Raw genomic sequence first — 21,521 nt, forward strand, 5'->3', positions numbered from 1 at the left:
GGTTTATTTTCCCTTTTCTCTCACAATTAAGCCCTCGGTACACTATTCATGTGAGTCGCTGACATTACGCATAACCCTCTGGACTTAACCTATATCTATCACGTGGTCCTTCGTTCACCAGAACAGTAACTGAGAGGGAAAACGTCACGACGTGGCTTACCGGCGACTGTAGGGCTCCGGTGGGGTGGTCGACGACGTCGGGGAGGTCACAACGGTCACGTCGATGGTCGATTCGTCGCTTGTGGTGGCCGGAGCTAGTCAGGCCTCGTGCGCAGGCGGGTGAGCTCGTCGGCGGCGAGGGTTTCGACCTAATCACCGTGGTAGGATTCAATCCAACCGTGCAATGAGCTTCACTAGGTGCTAGGGAAGACATGGGCGCGTGATTGAACTATGGCTTACTGGTTAGCCTTGGACACGCGCGCCTGCGGGGAAGCAACTCCGGCGAGGGTGGACCAGTGTCTCCGGTGAGGTAACATTCGGTTTCTCGCTTTGAGGAGCTCTACTGGACTCTGGGGAAGTTGGCCGAGGCACTGGATCGAGTGGAGGTGGCCGGGAAAGGTCTGGCCACGGTGGTCGTGCTCTAGCGGTGGTGGGGCTCGCTTTCCACGGCGAACTCTGGTGATCTCCGGCTTGGGCGGGAGTGAGGGCGTGTGAGGGAGTATGACCGGGGCCGTGCGGGCTCTTATAGGCATGGGTGCGGGCGCACGGCCGGGTGTGGCTCGGCGCCGGCACATGGTCTAGCGCGTTCTGACATGGGCGCGCGGTCAAGCGTGCACTAGCGCGTCAGCCTCGGTCGAGCACATGGCACTTTGCTTCTGCTCCTGTTCCAGCGCTCATAGACTCCAAATCTTCGCGTATTTGGGCAAGATCACTTTGTAAGATATGTTCCCCTGACTGAGCTTTGTATTTTTCGTGTGGGAGTTGAGGGGTTTTCATGCTTGTGCAGGGAGTTGTCGCGTCACCAAGTCGGGTGTGTCTGGTTGCTTCGTCCTGAGGCAAATCCATGCCAAGATCGTGTCAAACGGTTGGGGTTTGTCTCCAAACTTCTCCAGGGCATGTCTGAGGTAATTTGGCGCCATTTTGTTATGTGGACCATGTAGTTTTAAGTTTTGGAACTAGGTGAATATGGTTGATCTTTGGGGAAAGGTTGGATTTCAGAAATCTGAATTCCTCATTTTTATTTGAAGTCTCCACTTGAGTGGCTGGTTTGAGAATTTTGCAAAACTCCGTTAGTTAAACATCCTTACTATAATTTGTAGATTATTTAGTGTACTACAACTTTGTTAATTGGTCCAATTTATGATTTTGTGTTTCACATAGTGTTGGGGCTTTCATCTTCCGAAGGTCCTCAAAAACACGATTAACATGTTTTCCAAGTATAATATATTCACATGGACATTCGGCCTCGGGATGAAGGTGTACACGATATGAAAGGCGCGGTCTAGGAGAAGGATGAACAAGTTCCGAAGGTACGTATGGAGAAGCTTCGGCTTAGCGGTGGAAAATGAAACCGACTTAAAGGGGAAAAGGCTGTCTAGTCCTCGATAGATTATCCCTTAGTCAATTGTAAATGTCAAGGGCATGGATGTAATTTTACACAGGTTGCGTCCTGTGCCTATAAATAGATGAACAGTAGCATCGTACTATTCATGCTGACTTGTATTCACTCGCACGTCACACTTGAATTCTTATCTTCTATCAATCCGAAGGTACAAATGTAATTTGATATCGTTACTGCTTATTCATGATTATTCAATGAGAATATAAATAATATGATGATTTAAGATGATTATTTGTATTCTTCATATGTAATTTATGCTCTGTTTTCTATTACATACTGAGATGATGAAGGTATGTCCTTCATGACCTTCGTCTGAAGATCATTATATCCTAAGGGAGATAATGCTTCGAAGGACGAAGGCCCTTAACCATTACCATTTGTGTTGCCTTGTTCTTAACTCATACCATTTGAGAACAAGTCCCCAACATTGGCGCCCACCTCCAGTTATTGGGGCCATGCTTCATCGCCGAAGGTCCTGCAGGAACAAACATCTTCGGCAAATCCGTTTAAACGTAGTGCCGAAGCTACCACTCATGAAGCTTCGGTACTATAACCTATATGAAGACGAAGGTTCGAACCGACTTAAAGATGAAATGACTTCTTAGTCCATAAGGGTCTGAGTCATAATTGTAATATTTTGTAAAGGGCATGATTGTAATTTCTCACAGGCTCCGTCCTGTGCCTATAAATAGATGAACAGTATTCCTTTACTGTTTACGCAATCCTGTAATCATCGACGCATTACACTGGAATTATTGCTCTTTGCCAAGGCAAAGGTATAAATGTACCTAAATATTATGTTTCGATATTTAGGTTTGTATAATAAAATATATGTATAATAATATTTATCTTTGGTATAAATTTCTTTAATGTTTCATGTTTTGTTATTGGTTATATTGTTTTATAGAGTTGATCACGAAGGTAAGACCTTCGTGATATTTTGCTTATGGTCTTCGTCCGAAGTTCATTATATCCTAAGGAAGATAATGCTTCAGCGGGCGAAGGGCATTAATATTTAACATTTTATGTTGCCTTGTTCTTAATTCATAGCATTTGAGAACAAGTCCCCAACATTGGCGCCCACCTCCGGTGAACTCACTTCCACTTTCTGAGCTGATTGCTTCATTCAAAGCTAGAGTTGCTTCGGCTCCGAAGCTCGTACTCCCGATAACAGGCGGTTCATGCTCAGAGCCGGCTAACAAGAAGTAGAAGAAGGAGGCACAGAGAAGGGTACAGCATGTAGGGGTGCAAGGACCCTTCATCAAGTCAAGATGGTCTCACATCCAGATTACCTTCTCCCAAGAGGATCTTCAGCTCAAGGATTACCCTCACAACGACGCTATGGTTATCTCTTGTGTTATCAAAGGATTTCTGGTCCACAATGTTTTCGTTGACACAGGCAGTGCAGCGGATATTATATTTGCTAAGGCCTTCAGACAGATGCAAGAGCCAGAAGAAAAGATTCATGATGCTACGCACCCTCTTTGTGGCTTCGGAGGAAGACAAATTGTAGCGCTTGGCAAGATTACCATGCCAGTAACCTTCGGATTTGTCAACAATACAAGGACTGAGCAAGTTGTGTTTGACATTGTAGACATGGAGTATCCTCACAATGTAATCATTGGTCGCGAAACACTCAATGCATTCTAAGCAATTCTCCATCCAGCATATCTTTGTATGAAGATACCTTCGGATCAAGGACCTATTGCTATTCATGGGAGTCAGGAAGCTGCCAGAAAGGCTGAAGGGAATTGGACAGATTCAAAGGCAATCCACAACATAGATGAAGCCGAAGCTTATGAACAGTACAAGTACAGAAGGGAGAAAGCTGCTTCGTCCGATCAGCCGAAACCTATGCTTTTATGCGAAGATATCGCAGAGCAGAAGGTGCTGCTGGGATCCCAATTGTTTGAGGAACAGGAGAAAAACTTGATAAGGTTTCTGTTCAACAACAAAGATGTCTTTGCATGGTTAGCTAACGATCTCTGTGGTGTTAACAGGGATGTTATTGAACACTCGCTCAATGTTGATCCATCCTTCAGACCCAGAAAGCAGAGGCTTCGGAAGATGTCTGACGATAAAGCCGAAGGTGCTCGAAATGAAGTAAAAATACTTCTTAGCGCCGGAGTCATCAGAGAAGTGAAGTATCCAGAATGGCTGGCCAACACTATTAGGGTAAAAAAGGCCAATGGCAAATGGAGGATGTGTATTGATTTTACTGATCTCAACAAGGCTTGTCCGAAGGATGAGTTTCCATTACCAAGGATAGATTCCCTAGTTGATGCAGCAGCTTCGTCATAGCTTATGAGTCTGCTAGATTGTTATTCAGGCTACCATCAAATTTGGATGAAGAAAGAGGATGAGCCAAAAACCAGCTTCATAACCCCTAGTGGAACATATTGTTATATAGTGCTGCAGGTAAGAAGGTGAATCGTCAACTTTTCTACACCGGACAAACAGTCGCTCACACCCACTCAACGGTGGGCCACAAAACCCGAGAAGGTGAATCTGCATGGTGGGACCATTCTGCGCTCAGAAATTTTATCGTTTCCCGGCAACGAGCTCAGGGAAGGTGTTTTTCGGACCTTCGGCTTCCCGAAGCCTAAGAGACTTTTTCACGGATCAAGCTCGTTACGAAAAACGATCTAGCACCGCGAAGGGGCTACTTTTGGGGCCATGCTTCGTCGCCGAAGGTCCTGCAGGAACAAACATCTTCGGCAAATCCGTTTAAACGTAGTGCCGAAGCTACCACTCATAAAGCTTCGTTACTATAACGTATATGAAGACGAAGGTTCGAACCGACTTAAAGATGAAATGACTTCTTAGTCCATAAGGGTCTGAGTCATAATTGTAATATTTTGTAAAGGGCATGATTGTAATTTCTCACAGGCTGCGTCTTGTGCCTATAAATAGATGAACAATATTCCTTTACTGTTTACGCAATCCTGTAATCATTGACGCATTACACTGGAATTATTGCTCTTTGCCAAGGCAAAGGTATAAATGTACCTAAATATTATGTTTCGATATTTAGGTTTGTATAATAAAATATATGTATAATAATATTTATCTTTGGTATAAACTTCTTTAATGTTTCATGTTTTGTTATTGCTTATATTGTTTTATAGAGTTGATCACGAAGGTAAGACCTTCTTGATATTTTGCTTATGGTCTTCGTCCGAAGTTCATTATCCTAAGGGAGATAATGCTTCAGCGGGCAAAGGGCATTAATATTTAACATTTTATGTTGCCTTGTTCTTAATTCATAGCATTTGAGAACAAGTCTCCAACACCGGTGAACTCATTCGTCCACCTTCGGCAAGCTGTGACCTTCGTCATGCCGCCGAAGAAAGCTTCAGCGCTGGGGGCTGCATTGCAGCCACCGGACGTCAACCAAGAAATACTGCGTGAAGGTAGAAGCCAAAAAAGCAAGGCTACAAGTCCAACGCCTCAGGAGGAGGAGTTGGACCAAGAAATAAGGGACCTCGAAGCCATCCATCAACAAGTCCAAAGGAAGAAGGAGAAGATGCTTCATCTTTCCGATCTTTAGAGGAAGATCGATGAAGCTGCTGAGGAAATGCGTCATCTCACTCAAGATGACCAGGATTGAAGACCTCAATGCAGAGAGCTTCGTCGGGACAATTCCTATGATGATCATGAATGGTATGATGATTTCCATCATGGAAATTTTGCTTTTGATGATGCTTCTCCTCTGTTAGCAGAACTGCAGGCTACCCCATGGCCCCCATCATACAAGCCACCCCATCTCCTATGTATGATGGGCATTCTGACCCGAAGTAGTTTCTAATGAGCTACGAACCAACCATATCTTCATATGGGGACAACATTGCAATCATGGAGAAATCCTTTGTCGTGGCAGTCAAGAATGTCGCACAAACTTGGTACTCTTCTCTTCGGCCAGGAATAATTACGTCCTGGCAGAAGTTGAAGGATATGCTGATCACCAGTTTCCAAGGATTTTAGACGAAGCCGGTCACTACTCAGGCTCTGTTCCAATGCACACAAGACCATGAGGAATACCTTTAGGCGTATGTCCGGAGGTTCTTGCCTTTGAGAGCACCAGCGCCCACAATTCCCAATGAAATTGTCATTGAGACCATGATCTAAGGGCTTCGGCTAGGACCTATGGCTCAATACTTTGCTAGGAAACCCCCTCAGACCCTGGAGAAGCTTCTTCAGAAGATGGATGAGTATATCCGGGCTGATAATGATTTTCGCCAGAGAAGGGAAGAAGCTTATAGGTTTTCTGAAATGACTAGGGGCTTAAGAGGAAGAATTCACCCAAGGCATGTCAGGTCAATCCAAAACTCCAGCCAGAGTGATGATAGAGGAGGCCAGCTTCAAAGGCCACAACACAGCTCTCAATCCTCAGGACAACAACAAAGCTCTTTCAGGCCACCAGCCCCAAGGGGCAGGGGTGGCAGGGCTTCAGAGGAAGGTATGGGGATCACCCTAGAAAGCTCAATTGCTTATTCTATGGTGAAGACAAGGGCCACACTACAAGAACATACCAGGTCACCATCCAGAAGCAAAAGGAGATTGCCGAAGCAGAGGCGCGGCAGAATCAGCCGAAGCAGGTCTTACATACTGCTTCATGCTATTCTCCCTATGTACCAGAATACGTAGCTAATCAACCTGCAGCTTGTGTTGCTTTGGCAAGTCATTCACAAGGTTCCTGGGCCCAGCTCCCATTACCGCCATCATTGCCACCTACTCACACCCAAAGCTAGCAGCTAGAAGGGCACCAACATGCCCAACAGCAGCGCAACTTTCGGTAGGACTCCGAAGCTCGTATAGTCAACAGTATTGTACCAGAATCGAAGCATATTTACTGAAGAATATCCTACTATTAATGCATATTTATCTTTTATGCCATTTTTTGTAAGAAATAAGTAGTCAAGGACTAAGTTTCAATTTCTTGTAATAATTGTGCTTACATTAATGAGTAAAAATATGCCTTCCTCGCAGTTTTCTGAAGCTCGAAAATCAATCCTAAGGGAACGGAGTGAGTTCTGAAGCCACAAAAAATCGTTCCTAAGGGAGCGTAGTGTAAGTTTTCTGCTCAAAAGTCGTTCCTAGAGGAATGCAGAGCCAAAAATTAAGTTCTTAAGTTGCCAAAAGTCGTTCCTAAGGGAGCGCAACGTAAGTTTTCTGCTCAAAAGTTGTTCCTAAAGGAATGCAGAGCCAAAACCACCAAAATATAAGGTGAAGAAGCTCAAAAGTCGTTCCTAAGGGGATACAGAGCTTAAATGCCACCGAAATAGAAGGTGAAGAAGCTCAAAAGTTGTTTCTATGGGGATGCAGAGCTTAAAAGACTCAAAAGATGTTCTTAAGGGGATGCAGAGTCTTGTGTGTTCTAGAGTGGGTGCATGTGTGTGTCTTCGGCATCACCATCGTTTATGCATCATATCATCATATCATTTCCCATAACATTACATCATACATCATATCGCATCAACAACAAAAAAGGATTGTATACGAAGCAAATCTTTGGTAATAATTTGGTACAAAGGAAACGTGCTGAGGCACGAAGCGAACTTTGGGAAATACGTTTATATTGGACTTACTAAAGGAGGGATTTCTTTCTTTACAAAGCATGAAAAGAAGGGAAGGTGTTTTTTCGCCGAAGGCTCAAAAATGGTACGTGTGTAAATTTCATGCACCATAAAGAAATATATTATAGAAATTCACATGTCTGATTAATTGTTTCATACATCAAATATTACAAAGTATTATTATAATAAAGTCTAATCTTCCCTAAGAATTTTTTTGCGGCTTTGTTCAATAGTTTATCAACGACTTCGTCGATAATGGAGTTAGCAATGCTTATAACATCCAGTGCTTTCTTCATATCCGGATCAGCCAGGGGATTGTACGGCTCCGGCAGTGGTGACAGCTCAACTATAGTAGGTAAACTATTAGTTCGAAGCCACAAAGTAAGTATCGAAGCCAAAATTCAAAAACAATACCTATGTGCCTTTCACGTTCAGAAGCTTCTTCAGCTCGCCTAGCTTCTTCTCGGGCATCATGGGTGTCTTTTTCATTCTTCTTTATAATTTCATTGGCCAATTCCCGGCCACCGTTCACCCAGACATCAGAATAAAACTTTCCGCCCATTAAAGTCGCTTCGGCTGAAGGATCTTTTATGTCGTCTATGGAGAAGGCGGCTTCGGCCTGGGCTGTAGCTTTGACGTGATCGCATCCAGCCTTCTCTAGAATAGCAGCGATCCCCTGGGTGCCGGAGAAAGCACAAATATCCCCACGATCGTTCAGGATTACCTCAAAAGCTTCGGCTTCCCCGCTTATCCACTCAATAACGCCCTCAGGGTCGCCTCAGATACAATTTTCCTCACAGGAATAAGCACCCACATTGGAAAAGCTAGTTTTTAACTTCTTCACGCAATCCAAGGATCAAAACATCTTTCTTTGGATTCGCGAAGCTCCTCAATATTTTTCTCTAGTTTAGCCTTCCACCATTCACTGATTTCTTGGCTAGCCTTTGCGACCTCATAGTTTTCATTAGCTTCGGCAAGTTGTTTCCGAAGGTCTTCAACCTCGGTTTATGAGCTTTGGCCTGGGTGTTGAATTTTGCCTCATCTTCCTTCATTTTACTCGCCAATGAAATTAGAATTTTGTCTTTCTCCAGAACTTCGTTTCTCAGCTGAATTACCTCTGATCGAAGGTTGCCAAGGGCTATCGTGCAGCTTTCATCCTCCGCATTCTTTTGAGCCCTCAGGGCATTGCTCAGAATTAAGCCCTGTAAAAAAGAAGGATAAAGGTTTAGCATGAGAACAAAAACCTTATTCTCAAATTCTTAAACTTTAAGTTTACAAATTATGTACCTTCAGGCTATTGTATGCAAGGCTGTCCGCGAGGTCATCTTTTGACATGGCGGAAAGGCCTACGTCGAGCTTCGGAAATCCTATACTTTTAGCCATCTCCCGGCAGACAGATATCTCTTTGTTGTTCGGGAGACAGTATAAGAAATCATCTTCGTCTGTACCATTAAACACCAAAGCCCCTTTTGGGTATTTCAGTTTTCGGGCATAATAATTGGCCTCTGCAATCTCCCCTTCAGATAACCTCTTTCCCGAAGCATGAAGAATAATAAAATCAAGATTCTCGGACATAGCTTCGGGACCAGAAAATTTAGCTTCTTCGGCTATTTCTTTCTCCGTAGTTATGTCAAAACCTAGAGATTCTTGTTCAACCCCTTCCTCAGTTGCAGCGGGCTTCGCCTCAACAGGCACTGAAGGTACAACTTCAGCTTCAGCTTCGGCCGTAGAAGTTTCGGCAACTTTCTTCGCGGGAGAGGAGTTAATGCTTTTGTAGTTTATATGACAGTGTCTAGCACGCTGGCCATTCTCCTTCTTTTGGGTGTTGTGGCGGGAGCCTTTGTCACCTTCGGCAATTCCGTCTCTACCGGTGGGCTCAGAATTTTTGGCAGCAGCACTGTTTTTTCCAATTCTGGTTCTTTGGCCTCAGCTGACCCGACTATAGGTGCCTTCGACAATACAGTCGAACCTTCGGCTTCAGCCTCGGCGGGAGCGACTTCGATAGCAGAGGAGGTCCCTTCACCAAATTCAGGCACTACAGCCGTTTCGATATATCATGGCTAGTGGGTCAAAACCTTCAATTTCTTGCCTTTCGGCACAACATTGGTGGCCCAAACGACAATTTTTCTCTTTCTTCCTTGCCTCCACAAGGGGTAGCAGTAATCAGGGTATACGAAGCCAATTGCATCAAAACCCTGTTCAATCTCTTCTTGCCCCGACCCCCGAAGGCTGAGGACAAAGCATCATCTTCGGCCCTGGTGTATGCCCTGAGCAACTCATCGCTAGTAGCTTCAATGCATTTCAACTAGTCGTCATTCGATTCATCAAACCGGTCCATGAACCTGAAGGTATATTTCAATCGAACTAGTCCACCTTCTCTAGATTCAGCAGTAGTCTCCTTCGGCATCTCCCAGTTGTCCACAAGTGGCCATACTCTATAGGCTATGTGCTCTTGAATTATATCTCTTGTGCCAATGAAAGCACAGACATTGCTAAAAGCCTTCTGACATGCTTCGGCATCACTTTCAATAGCCACCTTCGGCCTTCGAAGGCCGAAGCGAGACCAGATGGGGCGCTGGATAATTTCCTTAATATCCTCCCTCTCAACTAGATTTTCTTAACATAAAACCATTCCTCCATCCAGGCCCCGGGCCATCTTTTCCGGTATGTTGGAACCGGGTAGCTTGCATTAGAGCGAGCAATGAATCCGTAACAACCGAAGTTGTTGTGATACTGCTCCTTGTCGGTGGCCTTCGTCTCGTACAAAAGTTCATGCATACTGCAAAATCACTTCGCGCTCGGTTCCAACCCCTGGCTTCTTACAGCCTAAACAAATAAGCCCATTCTAATTATAGCTTCGGGAGTAAGTTGATGAAGAAAGATCTGAAATATCTTTAGTACTTCAACCAAAAATCTGCTTAATGGGAACCGGAGACCCGCCTTCAAAAAGCTTTTGTAAATAACCACCTCAATTTCTTCAGGAGCAGGGGCGGTGCTATCTCCTCCAACCCTCATAATGGACATGTCACGAAAGTATCTTCGTCTCATAGCGTCAACATGACTTTGCTTAATAGTCGACTTTTCGAACATGGTATGGCTTGGTCGCCAGGGCTAGTCCTCAGAATCTTCATCTCCACTTTCCACATCAAATTCATCATGTCATCAGAATCTTCAGATAAATCTGCCATTATTTGCTTTGTGATTTTCTCTGTATTTTTTTGCCATGGATTCGTAGAACCTAGCAATAAAAGGATCTGCAACCTTCTTCTCCTCATACATCTTCTCCTCGGATATCTTCTTCTCCTCAGACATCTCTTCAGATATGGAACAAACACTTGTCTTTAGGACGAAGCTCAAAAATCAGGCGAGAATTAATAATCAAGAGCTAAAAATCTGAGAAAATAACGCAAGCAATAGAAATGGCGCATCAAATGCTGCCGTTGTGGGATTCTATTTATATGGCTAGTGCATTGCAACTTGGCGGGCCCCATTTGTCATTGACTTTCGCTATTCTAGCGAAGGGAAGGTGTTTTTTCGGACCTTCGGCTTAAGGCCTTCGTTCACATCGCAGTCTGAATTCGTTGTTACAAGAACAAATTAATACTGCGAGGGGCTACTGTTGGGGGCCTTCATCTTCTAAAGGTCCTCAAAAACATGATTAACATGTTTTCAAAGTATAATATATTCACAGGGACCTTCGGCCTCGGGATGAAGGTGTATATGATATGAAAGGCGCGGTCTAGGAGAAGGATGAACAAGTTCCGAAGCTACGTATGGAGAAGCTTCGACGTAGCGGTGTAAAATGAAACCGGCTTAAAGGGGAAAAGGTTGTCTAGTCCTCGATAGATTATCCCTTAGTCAAATATAAATGTCAAGGAAATGCATGTAATTTTACACAGGATGCGTCCTATGCCTATAAATAGATGAACAGTAGCACCGTACTGTTCACGCTAACTTGTATTCACTCGCACGTCACACTTGGATTCTTACCTTCTATCAAGCCGAATGTACAAATGTAATTTGATATCGTTACTGCTTATTCATGATTATTCAATGAGAATATAAATAATTTGATGATTTAAGATGATTATTCGTATTCTTCATATGTAATTTATGCTCATATTTTCTATTACATACTGAGATGATGAAGGTACGTCCTTTATGACCTTCGTCTGAAGATTATTATATCCTAAGTGAGATAATGCTTCGAAGGACGAAGACCCTTAATCATTAACATTTGTGTTGCCTTGTTCTTAACTCATAGCTTTTGAGAACAAGTCCCCAACACCTAGCCTTTCTACTAAAGCTCCCTTTAGTACTCAATTTGCTTAAATAGGGCAGTTCTAGGGTTTGAGCATTTTCTCACTATGAGGTGCATGATGTGGTTAGGGTATGGTTCTTGAGATGAAAAAGACTTGATTAAGTTTTTCTTCTCAAATTTGGTGTCTTTTGCTCAATTTAATCCACATGTGATAATGGTCACAATGTGGGTACTAAGGGGAAAACCTTGAGTAACACCTGTGGTGTTACATTCATGGCTTAATAAGTTATTGTCTTCAAGAGATTTTGTCATCAAAGAATTGCATCCTTCGAAGAAACTTGTTTCGCATGAGATGGAAATTGCTCGTCGCGGCATTAAGGTCTTAGAGGATGACCATGGTATCATGAAAGCAATATGTGATAAAGCGATGGACAAAGTTGTTCGTGCTGGTCGAATCCTGATGAAAAGACCTGGTGTTGTGGTGCGTGAGGACATTGTTACTAACGTTCTTGTTGCGTCCGCTGGTATGAGTAAACCTTCTCCCTCTGGTGATCCTACTAGCAAGGTCCCCTGCGAGAACGCTCCTGCATAGTAATTGTGTAATGAAGACAAATTTTGATTCGTTCGAACAGAAAACACTTTTCATTGAGTTGGTATTTCTTGTCGAGATGGCCCATTATAGAGTTCATGTATGCATGAGCGCGCTGTGTCGACTTAGGCCCTGTTTGGAATTGTAGTATTTTTGCAGTTTTGAAACAATACTATGGTATTTGATGATACTATAGTATTGGAGCTCAAAAGGTGTTTGGTTTGTAGAGTCAAAACTCAGTTTTAAATACCATGGTTTACCAAAAACTGCGGTATTTTTGGAGTTTTTGAAACTTCACTCAGGACCTCAGTTTTCTTCTCTTCTCTCTACATATACTTTGTTTTACAATAGAACCAAACAGATCTCGGTTTTGAACAATACTGTAGTTTTATTGTGGTAAAGCAATACCGTAGTATTTATGTCATGTACAATTGTAAACTATAGTATCTCAAAACTACAGTATTTTAAAACTGTATTCCCAAACAGGCCCTTAAGGTTTTTCTGACTTAAGCCGATTACTCTGTTAGTAGGGTGTTGTAGTCACCCTCAAGTATGCAAGCATGAGCATATCGCGCCGACTTAAGGCGTTTCCGACTTAAACCGATTGCTCCGTCGGTAGAGTATAGGAATCACCCTAAGTTATGTAAGCGTGAGTATATCACATTTTTTTATCAATATTCATGTACGTTATAAGTAACAGACAAAAAGGAGTATCAAAGTTATATAAGCATAGCGATAGGGATGGGGTTTGGGTGCGTTGCAGTGGGGCTGGGTTTGGCCGCCGGGCGACGCCCGGCTAGGGACGAGGCGGGCTAGCAGGGATAGGTGGGACAAAGAACTAGAGTCTGGAGATAGTTTTGCTTAACGGGCCATCACCTGACAGTATCGCCTCATTTGGCTGCTACATAGGCCCGCAAGTGCTGACTAGCGTGGCCTGCTGTGCTACCTATCTTGGTGGTAGGACTAAAACGGAAGAAATGACTAAAAAAATAGGATTTTAGAAATACGAACAGAAAAATATTTAACCGGTTTTGTTCAAGTTCCTAATATATCGTCCCATTTCGGTTTTCCGCACAAATAAAAAACAGTCCCAGTTAAAACTGAATACGGTACGAGACGAAACCAAAATTTTGTCGCCTCTTTTCATCCCTATTCGCCTATTAGGTCCATGAAGTACGCATTTGTCTACCGAAATACGGTGTGCACGGAAGAGACACGAACCAAGGCATCGAATCTGCAACCAAAGTACAGCGGCATCTGCAGCCAGCCAGCCGATTATGATTATTTTACATCAGTTATGGTGCCTCCGGGTGTCATCATGGCTATAAATATATGTGATATTGGCACATTATATTTGTTGCAAACAACACCACACCATGGACATGGAAGAATACTTTGGCCTGCCATACTTGTGCTTCTACGGCTCCTGCTTCCTGCTTGCAGTCGTAGCCCGTGTCCTGCTTCTCAGCGGCGAGAAAGCTGGCCCGCAGCGGCTGCCTCCGGGCCCAGGGCAGCTGCCGGTGATCGGCAGCCTCCACCACCTGCGGCGGGGGCTCCCGCACCACACCATCCGCGAGCTCTCGCTCCGTCACGGCCCGCTGATGCTGCTAAGGATCTGCGAGCGCACGGCCATCGTGGTCTCCTCCGCTGAGGCTGTGGGGGAGATGTTGAAGGGCCATGACGCCGCCTTCTCAGAGCGGCCGAGCAGCCCGTGCATCGAGGAGCTGTCGAGGGACGGTCAGGGAGTCATCTTCGCGCCGTACGGCGACCACTGGCGCCTCCTGCGCCGCATCCTCATGACAGAGCTGCTCAGCAAGCGGCGCGTGGAGTCGTTCCGCCACATCCGCGAGGAAGAGGCGGCCCGCCTGGTGTCGTCTCTGTCGTCCCTGCCTCCGGGACAGCCCGTCGACATGGACGAGCGGCTGGAGGTGTTCGTCGCCGACTCCTCCGTGCGCGCCATCTTGGGCGACCGGCTGCCGAACCGCGCCGCGTTCCTGAGGATGATCAAGGCAGGGCAGGAGCCCTCGTCGCTGTTCGACCTCCGCGACCTGTTCCCTTCGTCGTGGCTCGTGCAGATGCTGCCGCGGAGCCGCAAGGCGGAGCGGCACCGGCAGGTGATGTTCCGGCTGATGGACGACATCCTTGCGAGCCACAGCCAAAGGAGGAGCGATAGCCAAGTTGGTGGTGGCGCCGAGCAGGAGGACATGGTCGACGTGCTGCTGAGGATCCAGAAGGAGGGCGACCTGCGTGTTTCTCTCAACCATGGAGTCATCAGGGCGGCGCTGATAGTAAGTAATAAGCTCTCTAGCTCGCTCGATCGGTCTCTCATCGTAACTTATACTTTCTAATCCTGCAGGACGTGCTTGGTGCAGCACTTGACACATCAACGACTACCCTCCAATGGGCTATGGCCGAACTAATCGCAAACCCAGCTGTGATGCACAGGGCGCAGCTAGAGATTCGGTGCGCAATGTCAGGGCAACGACAAAGCGTGCATGAGGCGCCTCTACAGGACCTGCAGTACCTCAAGGCAGTTATCAAAGAGACCTTGCGACTCCATCCTCCTGCCCCCTTCTTCCCAAGGGTATGCTTGGATGACCGCGACATCCAGGGGTACCACGTGCCGCGGGGCACAATGGTCATTACGAATGTTTGGGCTATTTCCAGGGACCCTAAATACTGGGAGGACCCGGACATGTTTCTACCAGAAAGATTTCTGGACGGTGACCACCGCTCGTTGGACTACAAGGGGCTCGATTTTCACTTCACTCCCTTCGGGGCTGGCCGGAGGATGTGCCCTGGGATAAGCTTCAGCCATATGAATGCTGAGATCGCTCTGGCCAGCCTCCTGTACCATTTTGATTGGGAGCTGCCAGATGGAGAGGAGATTGACATGACAGAGCTGTGGGGTGTTACTGTCAAAAGGAAGGCTAAGCTACTTTTACATCCCATTCCTCGTATTCCAGCGGATTAATTCATGAACCACAAAACATGTTTCGCATCCCCCCGTTCCTTGTAATCACTACAAGAGACACATGCATTTTCGGCGGCCAGAAGCCGCCGAAAATAAGGCCTTTGCCATCGAAAATAAGCTATTTTCGGCGGTTTTAGGCTTATTTTCGGTGGTTTCTGGCCGCCAAAAAAAATCAGCCGAAAATAAGCCTTTATTTTCGGCGGCCAGGCTGCGCCGCCGAAAACAACGGCCGCCGAAAACAGTAGCCGCTTATTTTTGGCGGTCTCAGTTGGCCGCCGAAAATTAACATTTTCAGAGAAATTTTTTTTGAAAAAATGCAAAAAAACAGCAATTTTATCAACAATATAATCACAATAAAATGACATAAACATTAGACCATATTGTATCACACTTCTTCACAACCACATTGTAGTTTACCAACATTAAGTTCACAAATGGTTCACCACATCAAAGTTCACAAATACAACATCACAGTTCACAAATAGTTCATTACAACATAATAACTCCCTCCAGAAGCGAAAAACTCAAACCATCACATATCGGGGTTGTTGAAGTTGTGACCACTACCTCCATAAGCAAAAAACTCGTTGACGAAGTCGTGTAACGGGTTTGGATTCTAAAAAAAAAGAAGACATTAATAACGACAGTGTTTACATGACCACTATTCAAACAAATTATTTTTAAAACTAACCTCTCCTGTAGTAGCTCCCTCCCCTGCATAAGCTCCTCCTGGTGCTGGTATCACCGGTGGTGGCGTGTTGTGGCCCATGACCCCGGATCCCTACAAAATCAAGTTTAGTCAAGATTTAAAAGGTTAATACAAACGACAAGTCTTAACTAAATTGAAGCACCTGAGGTGGAGGTGGCGGAGCATGTAATCCCCACTGTGGCATCGACGACTAAAATTGAGGGAAAACAAATGATTACTGTTGTGCCTGCTCTGCAAACCAAAACCGTTGCAAATACAATATATTAGTTATAAGACCAATATCGACCGTGTTGAGAATAAATAAGACACTCACGTTCATTGCTTGTTGCGCCTGTGCGTTGTAAGCAGCCATGTACTCTAATTGCTGTTGGAGAAATGTTATTTGTTGTTGCCGCAGCTCTTCACAAAACCTTTCTTGCTGCTCCCTCATAGCGTCCTCCATGCTAGTACATAGCTCCGACTATGGCTGCTACTACCACAACTCGCCTGCGACGAAGAGCCGCCACGAGAACGCAATTCTGTCGAATCGATCACACCGGTAAACATAGAATATCTTGAAAATAAGAAAATTAGCTATTCGGTCATAGTTCCAATATTATTGAAAAAATTCACAAGTTAATATCGTCCATGCGCCTTTCCTCCAATAGAATGAACAACTTCAGCGTCGATGGTACCACATATTAATATGAAATTAATGCCTAAATACAATATACCCATAATCCCTAAACCACATATACCACTAATACATTAATGAAATCGAACTAAACAATAATAATAATCACACACACTAATCAAACAAACACAATTACAAATATATACTAATTTCGGTGGCAATTAAATAACGGCCGCCGAAAATATGGAATAAAAAACGCAAAAAATACCTTTCGATAGGGAAGAGCTTGGCGACGACGGCGGAGTGGTTGCACGAGGAGGGCTTGGCCACGGCTGGTCGACGGAAGCTTAGAACGGCGGCGGACGACGGTGGCGGCTCGTGGCGGCACGGGCGGCCGGCGCTGGGCGAGGGCGGGCGGGCGACGCTGGGGCGCTGGGCGGCGCAGGGGTGGCCGGGGAGCAGCGGCGTGGGTGCTCCGCGCGGCTGGGGCGCGGGAGCTGGGCGGCCCAGGGAGCGGCGGCGCGGTTGCTGCGGGCGGCGGTCGGTCGCGTGAGACAGAGAAAAAGGAAGAAACAGAGAAAGAAGGATTCAGGCGGCCGTTTTAAAAGCTTAATTTTCGGCGGCCAGGGCTTGGCCGCCGAAAATAAGAGGTTATTTTCGGCGGCTGTGTCAGTGGCCGCCGAAAATAACCTTATTTTCGGCGGCTGTGTCAGTGACCGCCGAAAATAACCTTATTTTCGGGGGCTAGCGTCAGCCGCCGAAAATAGCACCTTATTTTCGGCGGCCAAGCCCTGGTCCCCGAAAATAAGCTTGGCCGCCGAAAATGGTGCATAATGCTGTTGTGAATCAATTTGAGCTGTAAGCAGACCAATAATATACTATTTTAATGGACACATATAATAACTGTTTTGGTTATCCCAAATAGTTAGGATCGTACATGCACGACGAGAGACTAGCTCGCTGGTCTTCCGAAACAAAAATGTTATATATATATGTTTACGAAAGATTAGGGTTCCTTATTACACTACAAGAAACGCATAAATTTTCGTGGGCCGGTCTATTTTCGTCGGCCGGCCCACGAAAATGCAATGTTATTTTCGTCGGCCCTCGTGACCGACGAAAATGTGGCATATTTTCGTGGGCCAGTGAATATTTTCGTGGGCAGACCCACGAAAATACGAAAGTTATTTTCGTCGGCCTCGGGACCGACGGAAATATGGTGTATTTTCGTCGGCCTCAGCTCGGCCGACGAAAATAAGGCATTAACCGACCACTATTTTCGTCGGCCTCAACGAGACCGACGAAAATAGAGGCCCATTAATCGTTCATCTCGGCCTCAACGCACCTTCTCGCTCTCGCTCGTCTCAACCTCTAGCGCCGCTGCCTGCCGCCCTCGCCGTGTCGCGCCGCCGCACGCGGCCCGCCCGCGCCCCGCCCGTCCGCGAAGAAGAGAGCCCGCCGTCCCCGAAGGGAGCCCGTGGCCGCCGTCGCGAAGAAGAGAGCCTGTCGTCCGTCCGTCCACGCCGCGCCCGCCGTCCGTCCACGCCGCCCTCGTTCCCCGCGGTGAGCCTCCCCGTCTCCCTTCTTCTCCGACCTCCCTCCTCCCCATGCTCGCAGCTCGCGCGACCCCCTGGCTGGCGCGCGGACCCCTGTCCCGATGCAGTGCGGCCCCGGCGCGCGGCCATGGCGGCCCAGCGTGCCGTGCGCGCGGTCGTGGCGCCCGCCCGCCCTCGTATTTTGTTTGTAAGATTGTTATCACACCACATTTGATGCTCATGGGGGCCGTGGCGTGCCGTGCGCGTGCCGTGGCGGTCGTGGCGTGCCGTGCTCGCGGCCGTGCGCGTGCCGTGGCGGCCGTGACGAGCCTCGCAAGAAACTGCTCCAGTTCCATGCCTAATAGTTAGCTCTGTACCGGCGTATAGGGCACTTCTGTCTTATGGTTGTGTCGTTGCATCCTTTGTCTAATCCTCAATGTGAATCTGGTTATGCTCTTGTTAACAGGGATTTTTAATCTCATTGCTATTGCAGTACACTTAATGTGAATGTTATTTGTCTTTTGTTTAATTAACCTTTGAAATGGACAGTGATCGGAGGGTGATATCTTTTGTTTAATCTCCGAGATATTTTTTAATGTTTAGAGTTTAGTTTTAATCATTAACCGTAGCGAACCGTATGCGTCACCCGTTCGGGAACGGCGAACGTCACATTGGCTTGTGAGGTTCGCCGTTCCGGAATTGTCCACGTATTTTGGACAGCCTGAGAGTGTAAGCCGATGCTTGTGATTTGTGACATGTGTCTTACGATTGACGCGGAATTTCGGTTGTGTAACCTAGTTGTTCTCCAACACACCATGTTCAGGCGTGTGCTTGGAGAGCAGCGGGGTTATGCTGCCGAAATTTCGCAGCAATCGTAGGCTACACGTCACAAATCACAAGCATCGGCCTACACTCTTGGGTGGGTTTAGGGCCTTTACCTAATAGGGAGTTCACCTAAGCCACGGATGATCGTTGATGTTCTTTGTCTTTTGTTTATCCTTTGAAATGGACGATGATCGGAGGGTGATGTATGACGGTGGAGAAAGGATGGGGCACATTCGAATGAATGGATGGGTGTAACAAAGGCTTTTCTTGAGCACGCTTTCAAAGATGCAACTGGTCGTCTAGTGAAGTGTCCTTGCAATCGCTGCGAGAACAAGTGGCCTCAGAAGAAAGAAGAAATGGAGAAACACCTTTGCAAAAGTGGGTTTATGCCGAACTACCTTGTATGGTACCGGCATGGACAGTCTATTAGAAACGTTGACGCGGAGGTGGAACTTGATGACGATCATGATAGGATGGATGACATGTTGCATGATCTTGGTAGGGATGTTGAAATTAACGCTGAGGAGCCGGGGCAGCTTCCACGCGATGCTCAGGAATTCTTCCGGCTACTCGCCATGGGAGAAGAGAGACTGCACGAGCACACTCAGATGTCAGTTCTTGGGACTCTCACAAGACTAATGGCGTTAAAGTCGAAGCACAACATTTCAAACAGTGCTTACAACGACATCGTCCAACTGATGGGCGAGGTTCTCCCAGAGAATCATAAGTTGCCAAAGAATATGTACTTTGCAAAGAAGATGTCGCAGCTAAGCTTCTAGATGGTTCTACGTCCTTTAGGTCTTATTATGCATATTAGTTTAATTGATATTAGTTTTTAATCATATTAGTTTTTAATCATTTCATCATATTGAATTTACTTGTATACTTAGGTATAAGAAGAGCAATGCGCTTGGTCCGAGACCTGCCGAGAGGAGGCTCATCCGGCCGCATGGAGAATGGTGGGGCTTATTTCTGTTGTGTTATTTTTTTAATGTGAACGTGATTGCACTGGTTTACTTGTTTTATTAATGTTTGTAGGTCATGGGAAGACTTGACTTGGGATGGTACAGGCAGACGTCCCAAGGTGAACGCGGTGTTGGGTAGCCTTTGTCGCTTCTACTACCCTGTCATGGTGGAGCTCAATGGCAAGAGGTTCGCGGCTATACTGTGGGCCGACTGGGGTCTGAAGGACTATGTCCAGCCAGGGGAGCCAGGGGAAAGCAGTAGCGGAGGGGGAAGTTCGGAACAAAAACGAAGGACTTGTCAGGTGGCTGTGTGGGACGAGTTCTGGGTGAGTTTACTTTCGTATATAAGCAATTCACTGAATTATTGCTTCTCCTAATCTTACCTTAACTTAACTTCTCCGTTGATATGTAGGGGAGGTTCCAATTGCCGAGTGAGATCGAGGAGGATCAGGCTCAGTGGGCACGTGTGAAGAGGCACTTTCGGAAGTGCGCTGATAAGGTCATCAAGGATGCCATGTACAATGCTCGCATCGCGGCCCTCAACTACTACTACAAGAAGATAAAGGGGCAGAAAATGAGCAAATCATTAGGGGCCAATGAGATCTACCTCACAGAGGAGCAGTACCTAGAGAGCATTGTGGATTGGCTGGCGAAGGACATGGAAGCCTAGAGGTGGTTGGCTAAGAGATGGACGTCACCTGAGTGGATTGCAGAGTCCCAGAAGCACCGTGCCAACCGTGGCACTGAAGGACCGAGGCACAGGTACGGCGCCGATGGACACCTTGGTACCGCACGCCACATGGTAAGTATATAAATCAAACTTGTATGTTACATCTATGAAAATTCTATGGTTTAACTCTTCTTTTTTATGCAGGAAGATGAAAGTGGAGTTGCTCCAAGTTTTATGGAGGTTTACGTCTGTGGTCACCGTGGCCCTGATCCGGCGAACCCTGATGAGCTATGCAGCGAGGCGACAAGGGATAAAATGGTAAACAAGTTTGTATTTACGAATTAAATTGCATGTTTTGTGTCTAACTCCAACTCTAACTTTCTTTGCAGAATGCATATGGGGAGGAAATGACTCAACGCCAGGGGCCTGATTTCGACTGGATGCATTCAGACTTAGATGCCTCGGCGTTGTACCACAGTGGTGGGGGTAGAAAGCATGGCAGGTGAGGTGTTTGTGTTTGATTCGACAATTTCATTAACAAGAATGTGTCCACTTAATGGCTCAACTATGTGTATCATGCAGGTTTGCCTTTGGCACCGGCGTTGTGGAGTATAACAGGACAATAGGTCAAGGGAAGGCATCGTCTTCGGTAGGGAGTTCTATCTCCTCCAGGTCTGCTCGAGAGGCTCAGCTAGAGGAGGAGACTCGGGCAGCATAGGAGCAGGCTCGAGCAGCACAGGAGCAGGCTCGAGCAGCGCAGGAGCAGGTCAGACAGCTGACGCAGTATATGGCTTCTTATTTTCAGGTAATTCGTCTATCTCATCACGTGTCATTGAATTCAAAGTATAATGCTGCGATTCTAACGTTTCATCCATTTGCAGGAAATGACTACTCAACTCGGCCCTGATATAAACTTGCCCGCTTTTCGCCCTCCCCAGGTAACACTATCTGAACACTTCAATTCCATAGCAACTCTTTTTTTATTATCAAAAATGGCTCGCAGGCACAAGGATGGGGACAGTGGCCAGGACAAGCTCCAACATCGCAGCCATAGTGGACCGGTGTTGGGTGGACGCAGGCACCTCCAGGCACTTGGACGCCTCCACCACCCCAAGGATCGCAGCCATTTCAAGCGTGGATGGCACCGCCACCGACGGGGTGGGTGCCACCGCCTTAGGGGTGGCCAGCACAACAGTACCCGTGGATGCATGCACAGCCTCCTCATCACCATGGATCACAGGTG

At 46.4% G+C, this 21,521-nt stretch overlaps 1 protein-coding gene across 1 annotated transcript; it reads left to right on the forward strand.

Annotated features, from left to right (window-relative positions):
* The first annotated feature begins 13,349 nt into the window (after positions 1–13,349).
* On the forward strand, positions 13,350–15,012 carry LOC103655426 (cytochrome P450 71D8). Its single transcript, XM_008682182.4, has 2 exons — positions 13,350–14,275; positions 14,344–15,012. Exons 1-2 carry the CDS (start codon positions 13,364–13,366, stop codon positions 14,959–14,961), a joined length of 1,530 nt encoding a protein of 509 aa, XP_008680404.1. The 5' UTR covers positions 13,350–13,363; the 3' UTR covers positions 14,962–15,012.
* Positions 15,013–21,521: the final 6,509 nt, after the last annotated feature.

This window comes from Zea mays, chromosome 4 (genome assembly GCF_902167145.1).
Source record: "Zea mays cultivar B73 chromosome 4, Zm-B73-REFERENCE-NAM-5.0, whole genome shotgun sequence".
NCBI lineage: Eukaryota > Viridiplantae > Streptophyta > Magnoliopsida > Poales > Poaceae > Zea > Zea mays.

Coding starts and splice junctions, on each gene's coding strand:
- LOC103655426 (XM_008682182.4), top strand. CDS start 13,364: ATGGACATGGAAGAATACTTTGGCCTGCCATACTTGTGCTTCTACGGC. Junction 14,276..14,343: donor TCATCAGGGCGGCGCTGATA/GTAAGTAATAAG, acceptor CTAATCCTGCAG/GACGTGCTTGGTGCAGCACT.